Consider the following 24,053-nt stretch of genomic DNA (forward strand, 5'->3'; position numbering starts at 1 on the left):
CAAAGAAGCCAAACTCCTCTATCTGTTTTGGAAAGTCACTACCTGTCACCCCCTGTCGTGCTATTCATGTTCCTCATTCTTTTCTACTGCGGATGGTAGAAAGTCCTTTGCCCTTCCTTATCCCCAGAACCTAAAATTGGTGACACTTAGTTTTTGACAGAGCTCTACTCGCTATAACCTTCTTGTCCTACTAATCCTGTTGCTCATTCTTGCAGGGCTGGTGTGGCAGACCCTTCAGAAATGCTCTGGTTGCTCTATGTGCTCTTTTATTCTTGTCTCCAGGTGTCCGGGAAACATTTCCTCCAGCTACTAATACCTGTAAACTTGTGTCTCTGTTTTAACTATGGGCTGTGTTTTTTTTGGTGTAACCACATCCCTCGTTTTCTTCCCTTTTCTAACCCTCTCCCCTTCCACCAGGATTTCTGGCAGGTACAAAGCAGCCAGCATGTGCTTTTTAACTGGTTTGTGCTTCAGACCTCATGACCTGCACTTTTCATGTAAAAGGGACAGTGTATGCTTACCCTTCTCCCCACTCCTTTAAGAAATCCTGAATTTTCTCCTTCATCCTTGGCCTAAAGGATTTATTTCCAAATATTTGAATTTGGCCCATTTAATAGAGCTCCCAGGGTAACTTTTAACATATGCCTTTATAAAGGGGAGCATCTTTGATCAAAGCCTGTGCACATATCTCTCTATGTCCTTCTATTTCATGGCATTTTTGGAGACCTCAGACTGCAATTTCTGCAGTTTCATTAGACTGCAGTGGGTTCTATCTCTGTCAAAAGGATATTTTCTGCTTGAGGCTATAGAATTATTTTTATTATACAACAAGACAGGCATTTTCTGGCCAAATCTTCTAAAAAGGGTCTAGGGAAACATTCTGGCTTCGAAGATATGAGAGTTGTGGGAAGATTATTTATGCAAACGTTGAATTGTTAGGGTTGCAGACCTAGGTAGGATAAACTGTTGTCACTGGTTTTATTGGAGGCAGATGATACAGCTCATAAAATTTCCTCAAAAGCTTTTTATGGAGACAAGAAACTGGAAAGCAGGGGAAAATTCGCTTGGCATTAGTAAGTAAAGAAGGAAATGACACTAAATGCTTTTAGTTTGTCCTACCTCTTTGTGACGTTAAAAGCCATAGAGGAAATGGGCACCAGATGGCTTTTTTTGTGCTAAAGTGGATGTCCCCCTTGAGCTTTCTAGTATTAATAAGTGGAATGTTCCCTCCTTGGAGCTTCCCAGGAAAAGGCAGGGATCGTGCACTGACACTGCAAGTTGGGAGGTGATCTGTATTCCCATCACTCGCTGCGGGTAACGTGGAGAATTGCTTGTGCAGCCCAAGGTTATGTGGAGCAAGGCAGCATTTCAATCACAAAAGGGATAGACTTCAGGTGGCTTATGGGGTCATTTGGGCTTTAATTCATTTTTTTATAAAGATAATTTTGCTGCCTTAGATTAAGGCTTGATACTTAAGGAGCATAAAATTGAATTTTGAATAAGGAAGGGAAGATAAATTGAGCAGGACGAGGAGGAACATTTTGATAGATATTTGACCTCACTGCCTACAGAAAAGAGAGTATGTTTAGAAGGAGGAAAGGAATAAGCAGAAGAGATATCTAATGATATCTTAATTCAATTCCTGAACTCATATCTAGGTATGATGGCAATCTTCAATTATGTGATTACAGGCTGTTTTACCCCAAACTCCTCCTTCATTTGGTGGGTGACTGGTCCTTAGTCTGTGGCCTTGACCTCATCATCTGAGCCATTTTTAAGTACCTGCTTTTAATGTGGAATTATTTTCCTCGGGTGCTTTCATACAGCATTTTTCCCTGGGGAAAATGATCACAGTGCCTTACAAGTGCCTTACATCTCTGTAATGCAGTCAGAGACGAGGTAAAGCAGCATCCTGCTTTTTCCTCCATCCGGAGAACTGCCCAGAGCCTTAAATTCCAAGTTGTCCAAGGTGAGCCCTTTAGCTGCGTGCTTGGGGACCACGGGGAGCTGCTTTTAAAGCTTCCCCGTCCAACGGGTGTCACTGGTCCTGCGGGCAACCCTGATCCATGTGCTCATCTCCCGACTGGAGGGCTGACTTTACCTTCCAGTGGGTTGTGAGGGACTTTATGAGCTCCCTACGTGGCCTTTTTAATTCTGGGGACTTACGGAGGCTGGATACCTATACGTTATGGGCCAGACCTTTCTATGTAATGATAATGATTTTAATCATCCTCCAGGAGTCCTTGCAAACGCAAAGCCATTTCAGCAGCCAGGGATTTCTCTCTTCGACCGGGAGAGTAACCACCCTTCGCAGCGGAGAGATCTCACTGGGGTTCTGATTTGCGAGAGGTTTGGGTGGAACCTGTGATAAATGGCAAATAGCTGTAGTTTAGAGAAAGGTTTAACTGTAATGTTCTCCTGAAGCCTTTCCTAAATAAATAAATAACCTTGAGCAATAAATTAATTCCTTTGTTCCAGAGAGTGGGAGTATTGGCTGCGTGAACATAACCCTTGCAAAAGGAGCATGATTTCCTTACCCTGCAAAGGGCTGAGATATTCCAGCTGGGGAGGGAGAAGTATAGACTGTCCCTTTTAAGAAGCATTTCCTTTTTTTTTTTTTTTTTTTTTTTTTTTTTTTTTTTTTTTTTTTTTTTTGCTTTTTCCAGCAGGGGTTTCTCCCTTGCATGACTGGGTTTTGCTGCCTGCGAAGGGTCTGGAAAGTCCGTGTGGTTTTTGCGGGCGGTCCAGGGTGCTGGCCTTGCGTTTCAGGTGCTGCTTGTCAGAAAGGCGACGAGTATTTACAGCCTTGCTCAAAGTCCAGCGCAAATTCCTCTTTCCAGTCCCAGGAGACCACCGGTTATGAGGCCGAATCCCAACTGGAGGGGAAAGAGCATGCAGAACATGTACTATATTTGTGTCCCCTTACAAATCCTAACATTAAAAGGTCTCTTTAAAAATAAATAAAATAAAAAAAAACCTCTTTCCTAAAATGCGCTCTTGAAAGTTCATAAGCTACAAACTTGTAGTTATCTATACAAGCATCTTCCCATGTTCTACTACTCGTCTGCTGCTTAACTTGATGTTGGGAACCTCTTTGCATTGGCCCCTGCTGACGTGTAGACCTCTAAGTAAGTTGTCTAGAGCTGCTACCAACTGCTGCTGTAAACTTTGCCATTGCAAAAATAATTTTATGATTACTTTCAGAAATTCCTTATGCTATAAAATTTTCCAGCATAAACTGTATGCTTTTTCTTATATAGCAACATAAACAGTTATGTGTCTAAAATTATCATAACCACATTATAAAATCTGTTAAAATTACACATAAACTACTCTTCTTTCCCTTCCCTAAAAGCTTTTTTTTGTCCTCATTTCATAGCACTAGGAGGACCTATCTGCCTTTTCTGCCCCTACAGAGCTTTTAAATGCAAGGGCTGAGATGTTTCATATATTCTAATCTGGCTCTGAAGCTTTTTTATTTGATGTCTCTTTTATGTGTAGGTAGTGAGGTGCCAACACAAATTGTATCATGAAAACCTCTAAATAAATGGCTATGGTTCTTAAAAGTTTGTTATCTTTAAAAACAAACAGACATTATAGACCTGCATCCTGTGTTGCAGTAATATGGATGGGCACCTTTTCCTTATAAAGTTAGAAAATTCAGAACAAGGCAAAGAAATTTGAAGTTTCTATTGAGCAAGCTTATAAAACAGATTTGGGGAACCCTTATGGTATAAGACAAAAAAAATCTGTTTTAATATTAATATTACTATGTTTTTAACTGTGGAAGCAATATTTTTAATGACTGTATTTAAGCAGTTTGCATAAGGTGGTCGGTTGGGACTGAAAGAGAATTGCTTTGCAGCAAGGTGACTTTGCTGCATATTAAACATTCATATTTTTGTATTTGTCCACGTAATATTGGTAACCTTAAAGAATTTTCTTTCAGAGGAGGGGAAAAAAAAAAAAAAAAAGGAACCAACTCTGATGTTAGTCAATAAGGTCCCTTGCTAATTTACACAATTACTTTTTGGTTCTGGAAAAAAATGCTCGTTATTTCCCACACAGTTTTACTCCTCGCTGGTTTGGAAGGGGTTAGTCCATGCCAAGGGGATGCACAAGGCTGATAAATTGCTGTAGCTTTGGTGCACGTAGGTGCAGAGGTCTTGAAACCTAAACAATAATTATATGAATAAAGTGGCAGAACCCACTCTGTCTTCCCACAGACTGAAATACAAACTGCTGATTCTAAATGAGGGCCTAAGAATATGCTCTGCCCCAAGTGGCAGATTAAATGCTCCTCGTTAAGTAACATTTGCAATGCAAAATGAATCGGTGCTGCCAGGATTTAGCTGAGAGGGCTCCTCTAACTGCACGTAAGGAATGCAGAGCAAACATCAGCGCTGCAGCTCGTGTCCAGCCCTGGCTTTGCAGAGGTGGCAGAAGCTAACTGGCAAAACTATATCCTCCTTTTGACTTAATAATTAAGCAAATTGAGTGTTTGCTTTGATCTGCTGTGAATGAATCCTAGCAAGAACTGAGGCCCTGTGCTGCCCTTGCACCTTGGCTGGTGTCTTCCCAGCGTGACAGAGGACACTCTAAATTGTTCCCACTTCTTTTTACCCCAAGTAAAGCTATTTGGGGGCATGGAGAGGAAGAAATGTGGTGTTTTTTTCCCATAAAATCTATTGTACTTTGGATCAGCTCAGGTACATTTGCCCATCCTAAAGAGCTGGACCTCGTGTTTGCCTCAAGTTGATATCGGGGCTTGGAGATGCATTGGCAAAACAGCTTTTCTTTATGGCAGGGGGACTGTCTCCCTTCTCAAAAAGCCCTGTACGAGGATGGCAAACCAGTCCCTGCATCCAAAGGGTTGGTTGCCTTAGGCAAACAAGAGCTTTGTTTTGTTCACTCTGGGATTTTTCTTCTTGGAGCTGTTTTCTGGGTGGCTTGGAGCCTAAATTGCCAAGGACAAATCAAGCTTTGTATTTGGAAATGCATTTGAATATCTCACCAGTTGTTGGTACTTGTCAGTCTTGTCTGGATAGTTGCCTGAATTTGTGTTTGTTTTTTTTTTTTAAAAAAAAAAAAATTCCACTGAGACTGGCAGCTTTTCACTGAATTTACATAGCCTTGCTTGTGTGGAAATAAATGGAAAAATTGGTTTTCTATTTCTTCATTTTTTTTCTACATATAACTCTGGATGTTTGCTTGTTTGTATGCTTGTTTAATGTAAAATTTAATGCTTGATTTTTAAAATTCACCTACTTGTCAACCTTTTCCAATGGCTTGCTCACTTGTATTGCTCACTTGTGAATGCACAGTTTTGAATGCAGCGCAGAATGATCCTAACCAATTCTGGTCTTTTCAGGGATTAATTTAATATGGGGGGAAAAAAAGTAATCTTAATTTGGTCGAAGAGCTTTGAGAGATCATTTGGGACATCGTGAGGTTTTTAATGCTTGTAAAGCCATTTTACTCTTTGCCCAACGATGCAAATGAGTAGATGCTCCCCGCTCCCGTGTGTCCCAATCCCTGTGTTTTTGGAAAGTATCTAACTTAATATCTTACTACTAGTCTGTGGGCAGAACTGTAAATCTGTGAGTATCATCCTGAGCTGTTTGGTGCTGGATATGAATTTTAAGTGCAGGAAAGGAACCCATAAAAATTAATAAGCCGACCTCAGACTCGATCACGGAGCGCTCGGCGTGAATGAAGTAGGTGGGTGCTAATCGCTAGTTTATGATGAGCTCTGCCGAAGACAAACTGAGCGAAAGAGCCAGTAAATAACATGGGCGGGTGAAAGAGAAAAATTGCCTTCTTAGCAGAATATTCCTGCCTCTCTAGGGAGAGATCTGACCATTGCTCATTTGCCTTGGGCATAAATAACTTTTTGAGTGGAGGCAGCTTTGCATAGGATCCGGGTTGATGGAGAAGGGAGGTAAAAGACTTTTTTTTTTTTTTTTTTCCTTAAGAAAATGAAACTTCAACCTGATATCCATCCAGGCAGCTCAGACAGTTATTTCTGCATTAAATGAGTGTCCCTAGCATGTCTGGTGTTAGTGATTCCCCTCCTACCAAATCCTCATGGCTCTCTGGGCCGTAAAGAGCTACTGCGAAGAGCACCAGCTGATGCACAGCAGAGCTGGCCCCTTCCCTGCAGCGGGTGTTTTGGGTGATCGATTACTTGTTTTGTCTCTTTTTGTGGTTTCCAAGCCAGATAGGGGTAACGTTCTCAGCTCTGCTACTAGCTGAGCTCCTCCCCGGCGCGCAGCCCCCGAGAACGGTGAGTTCTCCCGGCCCAGCGCCAGCTCCTGCTGGGATCTCCGTAGGCTTCTTGGCGGCAGCGAGTCCAAGCAACCCCCCGGTTGCTTTTCTTGCTTTTGGGAGCCTAACCGTTCATCCTGATGTTATGTTTTGCCTGCCTGTTTTAAATCATTATTGTCAGTTAACCAGTTTTCTTTCCTTTATCTTGTATATGATGGGATCTCCGCTAGACAGAGGTAACGGTGGGGGACAGTGGTGTAGCTGGCCCTCTGTGTGGTGGTGTGGTGGTTTCCTCCCGAAATACCCCCCAACTCAGCCTGCTTTGACCGTGCTTCTGTGCTTGCATGAGCTGGTTTTGATGAAATAACCTCATCCCCACCTCCTCTCTCTGTTTTAAGCTCTCCTCTCCGTGTGTGCGTGTGCTGCCTCGTGCCACGTTCGTAACGGGGTCACCAGCGGGGAGGTTGGTGTGCAGCTCCTAACAAGTTTTGTGGATCCTTTTCAGTCTTTGAAGCTTCAGGGCACCAAAGGGACTGTGGTTTTTAGCTTAGTAAGGGGAATTAGGTGCCAAAATGCACAGGGCGTTTTCCATTAAAACTTAAAAGTACTAAAGAAACGGGGCAAGGAAGAGAGATAAGGGTATGGGGTCTGGTTTTCCAAGCAGACACTTCTAAACCCACTCCTGAACTGTATGTTTGATAACTATGTATTTCTGATCACTTTGGTCATCTCTTCGCCTGGAGTTGTCCTTTCCTGCTGCTACTATAGTAGAGGACAAGTAGAGCTAAAATATCATCAGTGAAACCAAATAGCTTCCTTTTTATCACTCCTGTATTTTTAAAAATGAGACTATTTTTCATAGTGCTATGAAAAATACAGCTAAGACCCACGCAATATTAAACCCAAGGGACATATAGTTTACTTAGGAGTATTTATATATCAGCTAGGTTAAAACCAGCTGATATATAAAACCAGATTAGCATGCAGTGCCTTATTCCTGATTTGAGGCAGGGATAACAGAGCTTTGCAGGGCATTTCCGTGAGGTTTGAAGGCTGGAAAAGGTCCCCTCAGTATGAGTGGTGGTGGGTAGGGGTGTGTGTCCATGCAGTGGCTTGCTGCTAATAAGGGTAAGAAATGAAGTGCCCCATTTCTGTGTTTAATCAATCGTTTTATTTTCTCTTTGGGATGTGGGTCGGATGCACCAACAGAAACTGTCCCAGGAGCGGGAGAAGTTTGCTGATGAAGACAGCATTTTCTACGCGCTCGGAGAATGCGGGCTCATTTCTTTTTCCGACTACATTTTCCTCACTACGGTCCTTTCCAGTAAGTATAGCGCTTTTTTTTTTTTTTTTTTCTCTGCCATTACAGCTTTTTAAACCCTTTGGAAGGCTTACCAGCAATATCTCTTTCTATTGTATTCTGCATACATTTCCCTAAAAGGGACTGTTGATTGCCTGAAACTTGAGCTGAATAAATAATTGCTGCTACTTCAGCTGTTTCAGCCATAACTCCGAAGGGCTTGAAAGATAAGCAGGTTGACTTCTGAAGTCTTGTTTTAAAACTGTAGCTCAGTTCTTTAGGAAGGGGGCCCTTGATCTGCTCTTCAAACCCTCGGTTGTATCTGGTCCTATTGATTGCCCAGTGTTCTTGGCCTTGAGTATTGCTCTGCAGCTCTCCGCCAGGCACAAGGCTGTGCAAACTCGCTCCTCCAGCTGCAATTTGACTCGGGTAACCTCAGGCTTGTGCCATCCTACGAATAGCTAAGTGAAGTAGTTAATGTTCCGACAAGCATCCCCAGATACCTTCTGTCTTGTCACCCTGCTGTGCTCATGACACTTATGTGAGCTGCTAATCTGTCCTAGCAAAGTCTTCTGCTCTCGAGCTGCTGGGACTTGAACATTCGTTGGCAAGAAATGGTGAAACCAAAGCCCGTGGTTATGTCGAGTGGCACTTCTAGCCTTTCCTCTCAGGCACACACATCAATATCTTTGTGTTCAGATGCCAGACCGCAGCTACGAAAGTCAACAGCAATTCCAGTTATTTGTCAGCCCCGCTGGATAAAAGCAACGTGCCGCTTGAGAACTGAACTGAGACAACTTATTTTTGGACTTGCAAGGGAGAGAAGCATAAAGAAAAGCTCTAATCTTGTGCGTGTCTGTTTCGTGATGAACAGATTTAAAGCAAAAGAGCTGGTTGCTTTGCAGGCAGCTAACTAGACACGAGCATCTGCTTTGTCTGAATGCAGCAGTTGGATAAGTTATTGATCTTTCAAAACAGCAGCAGATGTTTTATTTTTTTCCCCGGGTTACATTCTGGAATGGAAACGACCAAAAATGACAGCTCTTGCTCTGTCCAACACTTGTCACTTTGAAGGATTCGTTACTCGTGAGAAGTAACATCCAACCAAGGTCTTGCTTGTGGCCAAACTGACGGGGAGAAAAGACCTCCAGGTCATGTAACGTGACCTCAATGTCATGCAGAAAAAACACAGCTAAATAGCTCTTGTTTTTTGAGCCAAGGACTTTGTTTTAGGATTTTAATCTTCTGTTTTCTTTGCAGAGTCTGAGCAGCCTTTTTTGGCCGTTCTTGCCTTAATTTCCCCACAGTCCTAGCCTAAAAGACATAAGGAATTTGCACCTCTCTAGGAAGGACCCTTAGCACGAGCCTGTCGCGGAGGGCAGGCTCACGTGCTGCTCGGATCCCGTTCCCACATGTGATGGAGCCACCGGGCACGTCCTTGGCGTTACAGCCCTGCTGCTCTCAACCTGCTCACTGAAAACCCAGGGAGCAAAATGCAGAAATAATCATCAGCAAAGCAAATTCTTCTCGTTTTCATTTAATTTCTTTGCTTTATGAATAAGCAAGCCTGACAGCCTTGTCACCTAGAAGCAGCCCATCTTATTTGGATGGTTCAGCAGAAGTGAAGGGTTTTTCTCCTTTCCTCTTGGGCTTTTAAACCTATTTACACGTTTGGAGGAATCGAACTAACGTGAGGAGGCAGAGCGAGTAGTTTGGGTTTTGAGCAATGCTGTGAAGGGCAGACAAGGTAAAAACTTTCCCAAAAATAGTGCTTCAGGTTTCTTATGCTGGCTTGCAGGTATGTTTTGGGAGTTTGTTCTTTACTAAATGATTAAAGAGGGTGGAGGAACGTGTCTAGAGCTGCTGTCAACCCGCAGTTCCCCAGACCAGGAGTTTTGGTTTTCATTTCTAAAGCATTTGCTGCCTTTTAATGAAACTTCTCAAATAATCTGGCCTTGTGGCAAGGTAGGAAAATCACTGTGATGCTGCTGTGTTTTGCTTCTCCCTTCTAGCATATGCTGCTCTGCAGGAGACCAGTAGCACTTGCATCTGCTCCAGGAATTCAATAAAGTCAAATGGAGAAAGTAGATCTTAAAAAGCTGGCAGTTCAATATCCTTTCCCTCGTGGTGCTGTGCGGATAACCTGGCTGTTAAGAATGTGGCTGCACAAGAGAGAACAGTAGATTACATCAAAGAGCTGAAAACCACTACATATTAGGAAAGGAAGATCACATATTGAGCAATAAAACATGATAATAGGAGTGAAGTGTGGCCCATGTAGCAGGAGGGAAGCACAAGAGGCTGCTCTGCATTGGCAGTGTGAGCCCAGGCCTGTTCTCCCCTTGTTTATTGAGCTCAAAGCTGATTAACACTTTGATTTCTCCTGATTATCAGAGGTGATCACCTTTAATCGAATGTACGTGGAGCTTGGTATCACCGTGCTCTTCAGGAAGGTGGTGACCAGCAAATGTTTTTAAAAGAAATCTAATAAAATAGCATTAAACTGCTTCACAAAGTCGGTTTTCTATTAAAGGCAACAGCAGCTGAACGACCTTGAGGAGGCTGCCTGGTGTGTGTTGCTTCAGCTGCTTGCCCGAGTGGAGATGTTGGAATTCCCCCAGCCAAGCTGAGATTTTGGGGGTGGAAGTAGAACGATGAGCAAAATGTGGGGTGAGCAAATAGAGCTATATCTTCAAAATGCCAAAGGGGAAAAAAAAATGGAGAATGAAGATGTTGCTTCCTGGACTGCGGAGGCTTTTGCACCTGCAGGTATTGCCAGGCAGTTGGAGGAAGGAGAGAGCTTTTCAATGAGCAGCAACTGCAATATTAGAGAAAAACCTCTCTTTTCCAGGTGTGCTAATGCCTACTTGATTAACAGCTCCTGAAAGAGGGTATTAAGAGACTTTGTCAGGGTTGTTCCCATGGTTGGACTGTCGCTGTGCCTGAATTTATCCCTCCAGGAAGGAGGGTTAAATATCGCTGCCTTCAGCCAAAGGAATTACTCTCCTGCCAGCCTTGCCACAGCTCCTGCCACTGACCTGCAGCTCCTTCTATTCCTGGCAGAGCATCTGTGCACCCCAAGCACCCCTATTTTTAGCATTGCTGGGGTGGGCACCTGAATTCCTGGTGCCGAGGTGGGAAATCTTCCCCCAGGAGCCCTCACGCTTATAATGGATCTGCTTTTCCAATGGCATCTTGGGCACCTCCTGCCCCGCTGCGTGTGAGCCGGAGCTTCCTGCTGCTCTTGCCACCCTGCAAAGTGGCACTGAATGGCCCACAGCTTGTTTCTGTAAGAAAATGAAATGGGGCAGCCTCAAACTGCTGCAAATATTCTTTATTGCCCTCTTATAGTCACGTACCATGTTTATCATTTCAGTTTACTGTTATTCTGACACTGCAGCAAAAAGTTAAGCTGGAAACCAGTATAAAACCCCATTCTGGCCAAAATTTTGCACCTGGGTGTTATATCTACTAAACAGTTACTGTGCAGTCACTTCTGCATGTGTTCTTCTAATAAACTTGGACTATAGCATAGTGCAAGATCACTTGGAGCCTCTTCAAGAGGTTTCCATGCGGATGGAGAACTTGGCTGCCTCTGACTAGAGAGTAGCATTTAAAGAGGGAATCTGTCATCTGGAGGACATGTAGTAACTGCTGAATGTGCTAGTTGAAGAAACAGGTTATACTTCTATCACATAGGAAATACCTACTTTGCACTCAGTAAAAGCCAGGGTAATATTCGATTTTTTTTTTTAACTCAAATTTGAAAATAAAATGCAGAGAAATCAAGGAAACTTAAATCCTCAATTTATAGTACTTACAGCATAAGTTTTGTTGTGTAGTAAAGGGTTTGTAGGCTTAGATTTTAGAAGATGGACTTTTATTATTTCAGAGGTAATTATGATTCTCCCGTGTGATAAGAAATGACCTCTTAGCGATTTAAAAATAATTTACCTGCTGGATCGATACTGTGACTCAATATCGGTGCTGCAGACTCGCTTGCTCTAGCTGCAAGTTATTTTATTTTTCTGAGTTGATTAACATTTATATTAAAAAATAGTTGAGTAGGTGGACTTGGATTCCTTTTGTGAAAGTGGTGTAATTCCCAAGGAAAACAGCTGGAGTATTAGGGAGTTTTCCTATAGCTAGTGGGGCTGGGGCTTGGACATATCCAGCTCCTGTGCCTAGCAGCTTCCCTAGGAGGTTGTTACTTCATCCTCAAAAAATTCTGCTGCTTTGGGAGATCCCTTATGTTTTTTTTTTTTTTCCCCTACAACCAGCACAATCATCTCTAATGAACACAATGCTGCTGCTGTCCTGATTCCAGCTTGGCCAGGATAAGGATTTCTTGGCCAAGATACCACGGTGTTAAGTCAGGAAAGGAACACTCGTGCTGATTCCTGTGGTTAAAGGTGGGGGAAAATGGTGGTAATCTTTTTGTCTAGAGGAAAAAAGCTTTTCTTAATGTTGTAGCCTGCAAAAAAGGAAAAGGAAAAACGCCGTTGGAGCTACATGACTTGAACAGCTGTCTCCCTAGCGCTGCCTGTATGAGTTTTTCTCTCCATTTTAGCCATATTATTTGGATTATAACTGGTCCAAAAATAAAGATTTGTTTTATTTTTACCCACTGCTTCAATAAGTTTGGCTGTGGCCCTGCTCTCTGCTCCTATCTAGTCTCTCCCCTGTAGAATAAAAGGACCAGGGAGAATTTATCACGATTTTCTCATGTGCTTCATTCATTTAGCCTAACCTATTTAGCCTATATTCATTCTAGTTCTTCTGGTTATTTTGTTTTCAGTGTAGATATGTTAATTATTTATACAGATTAAACATGAATGGCTTGGATCAACTTTGCTTTTGATCTTGTCAAGCCTAAGAGCTAAGTGCAAATGTCTGCTCAAAATGGTTTTCCTAATACTCAATATATTATCTCACAGAGATGGAGGCTCGATAGATACTGGTTTGGGGACTGAAACTGTGAACTGGAGTCAGAAGGAAAGCTGTGCTGCGAGCCCTTCCTTTAAGAAGAAAATATCAAATGAGCTGAAAAATGGTAAAATGGGGCATTTCTCATCAGCGAGCATTTACTGCCTTGCAGAATATGTTGCTTCTGAGGTAGTAAATGGACTAAAGAGCAACTGAGTGCCACAAATTGGCCCCCTGAATAATTTAGAATAGTTTAAAAATGGCATAATTGGCTCAAAGATGCCTAATGAACCCCTCTAATTGCTCAGAGGCTCAGTGGGGCTTTGGCCTGATGGTTCGAGTGGGGTTTGGATGCGGTCGGCGCTGCTGCGGGTTGGTCTGCTCAAGCACAGCATTTCATGTGACTTTGGGGCTGCTGCTTGAAGTTTGGCTCTTACTTGAACCAGCGATGCAAGAAAAACATCCAGGATACAGGACAGGTGTCATAAGCAACGTCCCTTGAGGAGCCTTTGGTGGCAGCTGGTTCCTGTGAGTGCTCTTCATGTCCAGAGTGTGAAGAGCGAGGAGAAAATGTGTAAATTGCTGTTTTCCTACCCTTTTCTAACTGCATTGCAATTTTCTACGCTGCCTTGATCCCTCATAGGGGAACTGAGCTCCTCCATGGCAGAGCTAGAGTTTGGGGTTAATAAAAAGAAATTGCTCCTTGGCTTGCATATGATACTTACTATTTAAGTGAATAAAATAACTGGTGTTATTTCATGGCTAGGAGGGGAGCTGGCAAGTGTTTAATGTTGTTGCTCTTCAAGGAAATGGGGAAACATCCCTGGAAGTGATGGATGGCTGTGAAGAGGGGAGGCTTTTGTGTCCAGCTGTAAATTAGAATGTAAAAATGCAGGTGCCTGCTGCGGAATTGGGCTATTTTCACCCAAAGGAAAGATAACTCATGGCATGCTGGTGGTGATAGGCATAGTTACCTCCTCTTATCCACCCCTGGCTCCAACATCTGGGGATTTAAAGCCCAAATAGTGGCACATTATGTGAGGAAACTGGAGATTATAACTGCAGGCCCAGGTGTGCTGTGTGTATCGAGCGCCTGGTGACAGGTCCATCCTGCAGCCGTGTTTAATGTCATTGTACATCTGGGCAAGGCACAGAGTTATTCAGAAAGGGACCACATTAATGTGGTGCCTGGATCTTTTAGCAATAAAATGCTAAGGTTTATTACAGCAAGGAGGAAAGCCAGTGTAAAAGAGTCCTGGTCTTAAATCGAAGCTGGAACTAATGTGCAACATCCTATTGGGTTAATTCCCATTAATTTCTCTCTCTCTGAGTGGTTTCTTGTAGGCTCTTGCCCTCCACAGCCCAAATGTGGCTTACCAGGTGATGAGCATGAACTGCATGTTTTTTATTGCAATTTAACAAATGACAAAAATCCCATTAAAAGGCCAACGGGAGGTAATTTACCAGCTTTTTTTTTTTTGGATGATCCAAGTTTTTTGAGTTAAGAGTTTCATCTTGAGTCCCTGGAAATATGCCTTTTTTCAGAATGGAGGCTGCAGAAAATCTGATTATTTCTTGGCCATCTGCAAGATATATTAAAAGCTGGTTGAACCAGATGAGGTTAAAGGGGGGTAAACCTCACCAGGGAGCCCTGTATTGCTCTGAGAATTCAGGAGAGAATTGCTGTCTTCAGGTCTAAAAAAAAAAAAAAAAAAAAAAAAAAGGCTGAATTTTAAATGGTCATTTAAGATAATGATCTGAGCAGTAATTATAGCCTAGAGGATTGCCTCGAAATCCCAATAAACAACCAAGTTGCATGTAGCTGACTTGTGTTGGAAAGCAGCAGAGCAGGGAAAATATCTGTTGTATTAGCTTAATTTGGAAAAAAATTAAGGTGTTTTGGCAGGGTGTTCTAGCTTTAAATGTTGATAGCAGAGTACAAAACAGAAATGTGGGCTGTGTGGGGAAGAGCTGTTGTTTTCCTGGAATTGGTGGCTTTTAAATCTGTTAATCGAACTCAAGTTACTGCATTTGTGTGTTCTCCTTCCCAAGTTTCTCATCTAGACGCTTGCTAAGAGAAGAGCTGTGGAGTTGGTAGTGGGAGGTAGCTGAGAGCTGCACTTCCAAGGAGAAGGAAAATACTGATTCAATGAAACAGAGCGTGGGTCTTAGGCAAAATAGAAAAATAACAGCATTTTTGATTAAAAAAAAATACAGAAATTATCAAAAATTGCTTTTGAGTAGGACTTTTGCACTTGTCTTCTAACTTCTGCCTTATCTATTGAGCTAGCGTATTATTTTTGTTTTGTTTCTACTGGTGATATATACTTATATGTGATATATATCTTATAAATATATATGATATACATATTATATTTTTATATTATTTATATATTTATATGTCTACTGGTGATATATACTTAAGTAATTCTATGTATTACTTAGAAATCACCACTAGATATATATATTTTATATATTATTTATATATTTATATATTTATGTTTTTTTCTGTGATATATATATATCTTTTTCTTTTTTTTCCTGAATGTAGCTCCCCAGCGGAATTTCGAAATAGCCTTCAAGATGTTTGATCTGAACGGAGATGGTGAAGTGGACATGGAAGAGTTTGAGCAGGCAAGTCGAATGACAGGTTGACCTGTCAAAACTGCAATATCTCAGTCTAACTGTTGCACTCACGTAATGTTACTGTCACTAAAGTGCGAGTTTCCTGCTGGTCTCTGTCTTTTCCTTTTCTACTTTACTGTGTTGCCTCAGTGCCTGCTTTTCTTTTAAAACACTCAAAAAAGGGATATTTCATTGTACAATCTCTCATTTGACCAGGAGAATTTTAAGTATAAACTCTGTGACTTTGTCACAGAGGTATCTTTGAAGTTATCACCTCCAAAGTACATAAGGAAAACATTTCTCTGTACTTGTATCAGATGATTTTGACCTTACCCTCTTCCACAACTTTTTCTCTGCTGTTTTTTTTTTTTTTGGGTCATTAGAGTATAACAGGTTGTGAAGGGGAAGGAAGGTTGTGAAGGGGAAGGAGCCAGCTACTTGCTGTTCATCTCTTACCTCTACTGATGTGAATCAATATTTTTTTTGTCTGTAATTTAGTTTAGCTGCTTTACAAATGGAATTCATTTAGTCCCAAAACAGCACAATTGAAGTAAATTACATCCAAAAGCATAACTAAATAGAGCATCAAGCTGTGATCAAGGCTGCCCAGACAAATAACGGACACATGCGGTTTTTACACCGCAGGAAGAGCTGTCTCCCGATACCTGAGCACAAAGCAGCCCTCCATAATCTGGTTATAGCTCCTTTCTCCTAGGCTGATTGAATTTACATCCTTTGCAAATAGGAGGAACTGCTGATTTAGCTCTTAAAAAATTGTCTTTCCTGTTTCCCCAAGTAAAGGATCTCATTTCTCCTCCTCTTTGAGTAGTATGTAAATATTAAGCTTTGCCACTGCCCATAACATGCAACAAATCAAGAAATGTTTTATAGTAGCTACTAACGTGCTACAGGTGAAATGAGTTGTGTAGATAAGCGAGTTTAAGCCAAGTAGAAAGTGCTTGGTAGTCTACTAAAAACACACTGAAGCCAAGCTATTAATGCAGGTGTCACATTTAGCTTTTGCATTATGTAGATAAAGTAAAACAGTGTTCCTGAGGAGGAGCATTTTGAATATGCTCTGCAGATGAAAGAAGATGCAAGCTTGAATTACACAGGCTTGAACTGTCTGATAGGCCCAGGGAAGTAAATATATGCATAAGAACCTGCACAAACCCTTAGAAAGACGAGCATAGTTTTGTTAAGCTTGTTATATGTGTCACTAAATATGAAAAGAATGAAGTTGCTGTTTAGTGCCAGTATATTTCGGTGAAGAGCAATCAAAAAAGGGGAGGAAAAAAACAGAGAGCTTGAGCCTTCCAGTCAGAGAATAAAGGATCTGTCTTGGAAAGGGGGAAGAAATCAGTGCGGTGGAAGGAAGAACTGCTGTTTGAGAACATGAGCATGTTGCCTCAGGTAAATGGTGAAAGCGAATTGCCACCATCTGCTCTCTGCAGATACCAGCAGAACTGATTGGAGACACTTTGCAAACAGAAATAAAGCAGACATATAGATTCAGTGGGAGGTGTGTGTATTTTCTGTGTGTGTATAAACACACACACACTCTCATTTATATAATAAGTATTTGTTACACTGCCTTATGGTTAATGCCCAGTAAGAGCATGAGGAACGGCAGGCTTTGGAGATTTGTCCCATGAACACCTTATCTGGTAGGGACAGCTTGAAGTGGCCGCTCCAGCGGAACGTGCTCCGAAAGGTGGCATTAGTCCAGAACAACAACATAACTTGGGTTCTCTTGCCCCACTGAGGAGAGGGGAAACTTTAAAAGTATTCATCATCATCAAGAAAGGAAATTGCAGTAGTTCCACTAACGGGTAAATCAGAGGCTTAACTCCCTGATAAGGAAAATACCGATTTTTCTTGTGCCTCCCTGAAGAGTCTCTAGCATTTTTCCAGTTGATGCATACAATCTGTGTACAGCTCTAATAGTTTGTCATCATCAGCATCAGCTTTAACTTTTCATCCTCCATAGCATTACCCATGAATTTTTGGCTTACTGCTCTATTGTTAACTATTTTTCATCCAACATTTTAATTAACTTGCCACTTTACCTGCGATTTCTCCTCAGACCATTTCATTTAACTGTTTTTATTGATCCTTTTTCTTTCTTGGCTGGTACAAAAGATGAAACAAATCATCAAGACTTGGTTTGGATTATGTGAGAAAGACCACGAAGCATCTCTGCAGAATCACTGTGTGATGGATGAGACAGGAAGTCCTGGTGGGACTAGACAGGACTTTTTGCAGCAGTCGCCTGCATTTTTCTTTTGTTTTAGAAGAATTACTCCAACCAGGGAGCAGCCAAATCATTTTGCCTCTAGTACCGCACAGACACATTTCCAAACTGCCCTTAACTTTTTATTTATGGCAAGGGAAACGGGGAGGCTCAGGCTTGACTGAGGTATAAGGCACCATATGTAATAACACAAGAGGAATTAGGCTATTGAGTGGTCTGCAGTGTGGTGAGCAGTCAGCTCTGCAGAAGGAGAAGCAGCTTTTCAAGCCATCCACGCGCTGCATTGCTTCACACAGAGTTTATAAATATTTTCCTCCAAAATATGCGTGTACAACTTGTGTTAAAGTGGAACACAAAACAAAATGAGGAGCTGCTATTTGCAGTGCTGCTACAGGCCAAGGGGCAAAATTCTTCCTCGGGTTACAGCGCTTATTTTAAGGTCCCCTCCAAAAAAGTCATCTTGGTTCTTGTTTTGTGTCCTTCTCTCTGCCTTTTCCCTTGCAGTGGAGGAGTAGCAGCTCGGGATGGTGTTTTGGGAGCTGTGAGTGGTGAGATGCTGCACTCTCCTCCACAACATGCCCTTTGGGGCTGTTCATACCACAGTCTCTTGTCAAGCCAGGGTTACGCTTGCCAGATCCCGCAAATAACAAGATTCTGGTGTCCTATTCATAGCTGAGGCCTTTTGCAACTCTTGGCACTTTTTCTTCCCCCGTTCTGCTAGTGTGAGGAGGAGGCAGGGGCTGAAGGCCAAGCACCAGGTTTTGGGTAAGCTTCAGAAAGCCACTAGCCACAGAGGACTAAACCAGAGGATGGTCCAGTGTCACACACGGCTGAGCCGGACTAATTCACCGTGATACTTCGCATGAGCCCCACTGGTGTTTTTTCCTGCTAACACACTGCTCTCCCTCCTGTTTCCAGGTGCAGAGCATCATTCGCTCCCAAACGAGCATGGGCATGCGCCACAGGGACCGCTCCACGACCGGCAACACGCTCAAGAGCGGCTTCAACTCGGCGCTCACCACGTACTTCTTCGGCGCCGACCTCAAGGGCAAGCTCACCATCTCCCACTTCCTGGACTTCCAGCGCAAGCTTCAGCACGACATCCTCAAGCTCGAGGTTTGGCTTCTTGCCTGTGGGGAACAGGGTAGCCCAAGGAGGACCGTGGTGGTGGAGACCTGCTGTTTCTCCAGCACGTGGCCTCAAACCTGGGTTCTGGAGGAAGAGCGAGGCGAGCACAGGAGGGGTTGGAGCCTGTTGTCCCACCCGAGTGGTTCATTCTGCCCTGACTTTGCTTGTGGAGAGGAACACGAGATGCTTCTGAGAAACACCAAAGGGGTTATGAGTTGTCTGCTCCTAACTTACCTTAAGAAAGTTTGTCCCTGTTCTAGTGAGTGGCCTGGAGGAACTGGCAAAATCCTTCATTATTTTCTCCCTTTTTGCTTGTTTTTCTAAACATTTCTGCTGCAAGAGTGTTCAAGTCTTCTTTGAATCCTGCCAAATGCACGGTCTCTATGTGCCTTCCATATTCTCACTTAACATAAGTGAAATTTTGTGCATTGCTTCTGCATCTTCTACCTTTCCACTGAACTGAGCATTTCCTGTTTTCTTGGCACTGCTCTGAGCTAACAGAGCTCCCACTCTCCTCCTCCTAGTTGCACATCCGAGGTTTAAACATTGAGCTTCCAAATTCTCTTTTGATTAAAGGGAGTCTGAAAATAGCAATCCTGATCTCTCCCAGGTGGAATTGATTCGGTTTAAAAGAGCATCCTTCTTGATAGAAAGCTTGCACGGTGGACTGGGCTTGATCAAAGCCGGGTTATTTATGTCAGAAGTGAGGATTTTGTGCACAAAAAGGACTCATCACACTCTGTTAAGACAGGAGTAGGAGTTTGCTAGCGCTTTGCTCCAAGGTGGGAATGTACATATGGTCATTTTATGTAATTTAGCATGAACTTAAGGACTAGCATTTTCTTAAGGTGTTTATTTTTCTGGTTAGCTGGTTTCATCTAGCTGTTCGCTCGAGTCAGCGGCGTGACACTGTTTGCACGGGGAATAGGCTGTGGAGGAAGATGTTCTTCATAGCCACGAGCATCTCAATTCCTCGCTGTTCCTACAGACTGATACTCAGTGAAATTGATATTAAAGCAATGGGGTTATTTAGTGTCGTGGTACCTCTTCTCCCTTTGCCTTTTGTGGCAACTAATTCAGTTTTCAATCACCCGAAGTCAACCGTGGTTCTTCCTGGTGTATTTTAGTTGCCTTTCTAGCTGTTGCTGACAAATTAGTTGGGGATGGTACAAGATGTTTACTTGTAAGTTAATGAATGTTAAAAACGTGTGGTTACTGAATGTATGACAACACACGTAAACACAGTTTGTGCTATGATCAGCATTTCTGATAATCTTGTTTCACCTGGAAATTGACCTATACAAAGAGAATAGTTCTGCCAAAATCATATATTTTTGAGTTCATTATATTACCTGCTTTTTGGCACTACAGATCTTTCCCTCACATTGCTTAACTTGGCCTCTGCCTTCTTTTGCTTTTATCTCCTATGACTCTTATCTCCCACTTTCTTCCGTGCTTCACACTTGATGGTTTTGTTCATGGTTAAGCAGTGTTTCACACAAGTGTCCAGTGGGTTTCTGGTGTTTCCTTCTCTAGGAAAAAAGGGGATGATGGATTTGCCAGTTCAGATCAACTTGTCCAGCATCCCGTCACCTCCTGATCTTTTCATGTCTTAGATGACTATCCAGTGTGAGGCTGGTATATTCATTTGAAAGCTTTTTATTTTATTTATTTTTCTTCCTGATGTCTTAACTTGAGAACAAGCTTAGGGGAAACCGTCACGTTTCACCGTATAATCTTGGCAAGGGAGATGCAGCCTGTGACGAGGTCAGTGCAACTGTCCTCAGACCCTCACACTCCGATTTTTCTTGCAAAGAAAACTGCTTTAAAATGTCTTTAACGTTCTTTTCCTTTGGGATCAGGAAGCCAGACAGGCCTTGTGGTTGATGCACTCTAGAACTGGGTTCCTTGGCTGATGTGGAGGTGGACAGTGCTTTGCTGAACCCAATTTCCCCTTAGTGGTTTCAGTGCGTTATTGTTGTCGTTGTTATTTTTTACTTAAGAAAAATTGATGCAGGTTTCCCCCTCGGACCAAACTGCGGCTTCCTTGGAGCAGTTAGGTCGGAGGGAGCCTTGCACGTTTCCATCCTCCTCGTGGATGAGATGCCTACATCCACACTGCTGCTTCCCTATGGCTTGGTTTGGTGATGAAAGCCCATTTTCCATCACTTTATGAAAACTCTGCAATCAACTAAGTAGCAGAGGGGAAAAATGAGGAAAGTAACCGCAGCCAGAGGGAAAACGGAAGCTTTTAGTGGTTTGTTAGGACTTTTCTGTGGTTTGGCTATTCTCAGTTTCTGTCTCATTTTTCTCCTTTCCTGCTGTTTCCAGGTCAGCAATTGCATGGAAGATGGTTCTGGTTCGTGCAGGAGAGACATAAGAACCAACTGAAACCTCTTTTTTAATCCGTGCCAGAGGAAACTGGGGCCTCTACTAGGGAATTGTTGTGGCTCCTATTAGGACACGTAGTGCTTTGCTTGAATGGTGCCTTTTGGGCGATACCATTCCGAGAGGTAAAAGGCTGGATGGAACTTGACATTGTAATTTATCTTATTTCTGCTCATAAGTGCCTGTCCTAGATATTTCTGTGTCCTTAGTGGAGCAGGAGAAGTTCCAGCCTCGATTTTTGTATGACTCCATAAGTGTATGTAGGAAGGACATAAGCTAAACCATTGCTCTGCACGCCCGTGTCACTGCTTTGCTCTCTGAAAGGCAACCAAAAGTCTGCTAATTGCAGGGATTTAATCTCATTTCTTGCTCTTGTTTTTGTGCAGTCTGCCCCTTGGTCTGTTGCCAGCCGTGAGTAACTGCCTGTGGCATAAAACCTTAGGAAATCATTTTCTTTTCCTTTTTTTCTCAAAATGTTGGCAGGGAGTTTTCTGTAACACAATATCCCTGAGAGTTGCTTGCTGAGGACACTTGTTCTCAGCTGAATTGCTGCAGCAAGGACTAATCCAGCCCTACACCCTGTCTTCTGGTCTCAGAAGAGAGCCTTGGGTGTCCTTATCCTTAAGGCTAAGTGTCTGTGCCCATTTTCCTTCTCCTAGGATCAAGGAGACTCCTGCTAGTCATCTCTCCCAAGCCAAAGGTCTGCAAGTGCTAGAACAAAGAAGGGGTGATGGCCGGTGCCATCCGTTTGCATGGATCTTTTTAGGAATTCCCAAATATTTTTAGACCTAAACCCTGCCTTAACTGATTTGCTTTTGTTTCAAAAAGCTTTTCTGATACTTCATGGGCTTTTGGGTAGTACCTGGGGTGTGTAACATGTGCCTTGAGCTGTGAGTCCCCAGAGCTGGGGTACTTGGCAGCTGAGTTCTGCAGAGTCCTGTACCAAATATTAATTAGCACGTTGCAGTTGCCTTACTCAAGGTATTGGGGGTTCTGTTTGTGTTTTCTGTAGGAGGCCTCGTGCACTGCTACAGGTTTGCAGGAGTTCTTAACACAGCAGCCAAGTCTGCACCAGTGAGTCCCATGTCTGTGTGTCTGATGCAGTGATTTAGGTGAAAGAAGAGTCACGTACATTAATTATTGTGGCTGCCCCGACAAATGAAGGCTGGCAGCGTCAGCTTGATGAAGCTGTGTAAGCAAGGGCCCATAACTCATATTTGTGGAGGTCAGCCTCCTATTGGACTTGCACAAGGCAGGCTGGCCTTGGTGCTTTGAGCTGTGAGAAAAGAGATTTTTCCTTTGCCTTCCCAGACTGCACGAGATGAGGGGCTCACACAGCCTGTCCCACCTGAGCAGGAACAACCAGGGGTCCTTCTCCCCCATTCCTCAAGGCAGTGAATGACTATGGAAACACTTTTTAAGTATTCCCCATTCCTCTCCTTCCCAGTCTCTTCATCTCACTCCCTTGCCTCGCAACCAGCGAGCACCACATTTTTCTCCAAAAAACTTTGCTTTTTCTCAGAGGAGGCTTCTGCATTTTAGCGAGGTGTGCAGGGGGGTGTTCTTTTATATTCCGTGTGCAACTTGACAGGAAATCCTGTCCGTTTGTGTCTTTTTAATGCCACTGGCTATGACAAATCCAAGAGAAGAGTTGGCTGAAAGGTGAAACTTTCCCTTGAGGAGAGGCAAAGCAAAGCCTGACTTTTCCTGAAGGAAGGAGGGAGAGTTAACCTGCTGATTTAATCTGAATCTTTCTTGCAGAGTGTTGCAGCCAAGGTACCACGTACAGCCACGTTAAATCTGAATAAATGGCAGCCTGATGTGATATTCAGGGATGTCTTTTTGCTACTCAGCTTCTTAGCAAGTTCTTGTCACCCTCGTCTACCCAACCTGACGTCGGGACCGTTAGGTTGATGCTCGGCCAGGCAACTCGAGCAATCCAGCAGTTTGTCTACATTTCATCTTATGTTATAAAGAAACATACAGGTGTTTTTTGTGCATGTCAGGAGGATGCCTGTGTTTTGGGTTAACTTTTTCACATCCCGCTTGCGGGAGGAATGTCGCTGTTCCTGGCGCTCGCGGTGACACGCGGGTGCTGCTGGCACCAAGTGGCCGTGGCTGGGAGCTGTCTGAGCGGCTGCATTTCTGTCTCTGGGCAATATATTTTGCATCCTATCACCCTGTGCATCATCTTTAAACAATGTCCCCCATTCAGCCCTTTCCAAATTAATACCTGGCGGTAGTTGAAGCCACATTTGAATTTTCCTCACCATTTGCCATCATTGGTGGCTTTTCCTCCATCCATTAATGATTATATTATCATCAATTGTGTTATTTTTTAATATACACAAAATAACACTAACTCCGCTTTTTTATTTTTCATTATTTTGTGGGATTAGTGCTTACGTAGTTTTTTATTAGTATAATCACCTGCAGAAATAAAAGCTCGGAGCCAGTTTTGGAACTCACTGGAAGAGGGAATGGGGCTGGATTAGAAAGAGCCTCTTGGGACCGTTTGGCGCTTTAGAGAGCTTCACATTGGTGATTTGTATGTTGTTTTTCAAAGCCAGATTTGCCTCATCTTGGTTTTTCTTGCAGTGCAGCAGATCCCCTCAGCCTGGGAGGCGGGGGATCCGACACGGCCGGAGAATCCTCACGCGCTGTTTTTTTTCCCCCCGCAGTTCGAGCGGCACGAGCCGGTGGAGGGGCGCATCACGGAGCGCCAGTTCGGCAGCATGCTGCTGGCCTACAGCGGCGTGCAGTCCAAGAAGCTCACCGTCATGCTCAAGCAGCTCAGGAAGCACTTCCAGGACGGAGAGGTCAGCGGTGACGCGCGGAGAGGCGGAAAACTTGGGACAACCCCCGCCCCGCACGCTGGGAATGCACCAGAATTGGGGGAACTCCTTTGCTCGGAGCCATTTTTGCCTCCTAATAAAAACACCTGTGCCCTTTTAGACAGGCACAGAGCTGGTGCGGAGGATGAATCCTTCAAGCAAGAGCAGTGCAGCCGTTAGTGTTCACATTAGTTAGTGTTTGCTGAGCAGCCAGGGTAAACATTAAAGCTGAGCACCTAGCTGCTAGCATGACCTTGGGTTAATTAGCTGCCCTGACTGGGCAGCTTGTTGTTGTTAGGAGCCTATATTAAAAATTCCATTACTCGGAATT

The 24,053-nt window shown here is 43.2% G+C and overlaps 1 protein-coding gene across 2 annotated transcripts in view; it reads left to right on the forward strand.

Moving 5' to 3' along the window:
• The window catches only part of MICU1 (mitochondrial calcium uptake 1), a 65,680-nt gene that overhangs the window by 35,890 nt on the left and 5,737 nt on the right, over nt 1-24,053 (forward strand). The window contains exons 6-10 of one of the 2 annotated variants that reach the window (XM_088525325.1): nt 6,221-6,286; nt 7,477-7,591; nt 15,045-15,127; nt 18,291-18,488; nt 23,570-23,707. In XM_088525325.1, coding sequence (XP_088381451.1) covers nt 6,221-6,286; nt 7,477-7,591; nt 15,045-15,127; nt 18,291-18,488; nt 23,570-23,707 — 600 coding nt within the window. The remainder of the gene's footprint in view (nt 1-6,220; nt 6,287-7,476; nt 7,592-15,044; nt 15,128-18,290; nt 18,489-23,569; nt 23,708-24,053) is intronic. The other variant, XM_088525320.1, reaches the window with a different exon arrangement.

The sequence above is a fragment of the Tinamus guttatus genome, unplaced genomic scaffold (assembly GCF_059628265.1).
Source record: "Tinamus guttatus ecotype Peru unplaced genomic scaffold, ASM5962826v1 Tinamus_guttatus_pri_ptg000023l, whole genome shotgun sequence".
NCBI lineage: Eukaryota > Metazoa > Chordata > Aves > Tinamiformes > Tinamidae > Tinamus > Tinamus guttatus.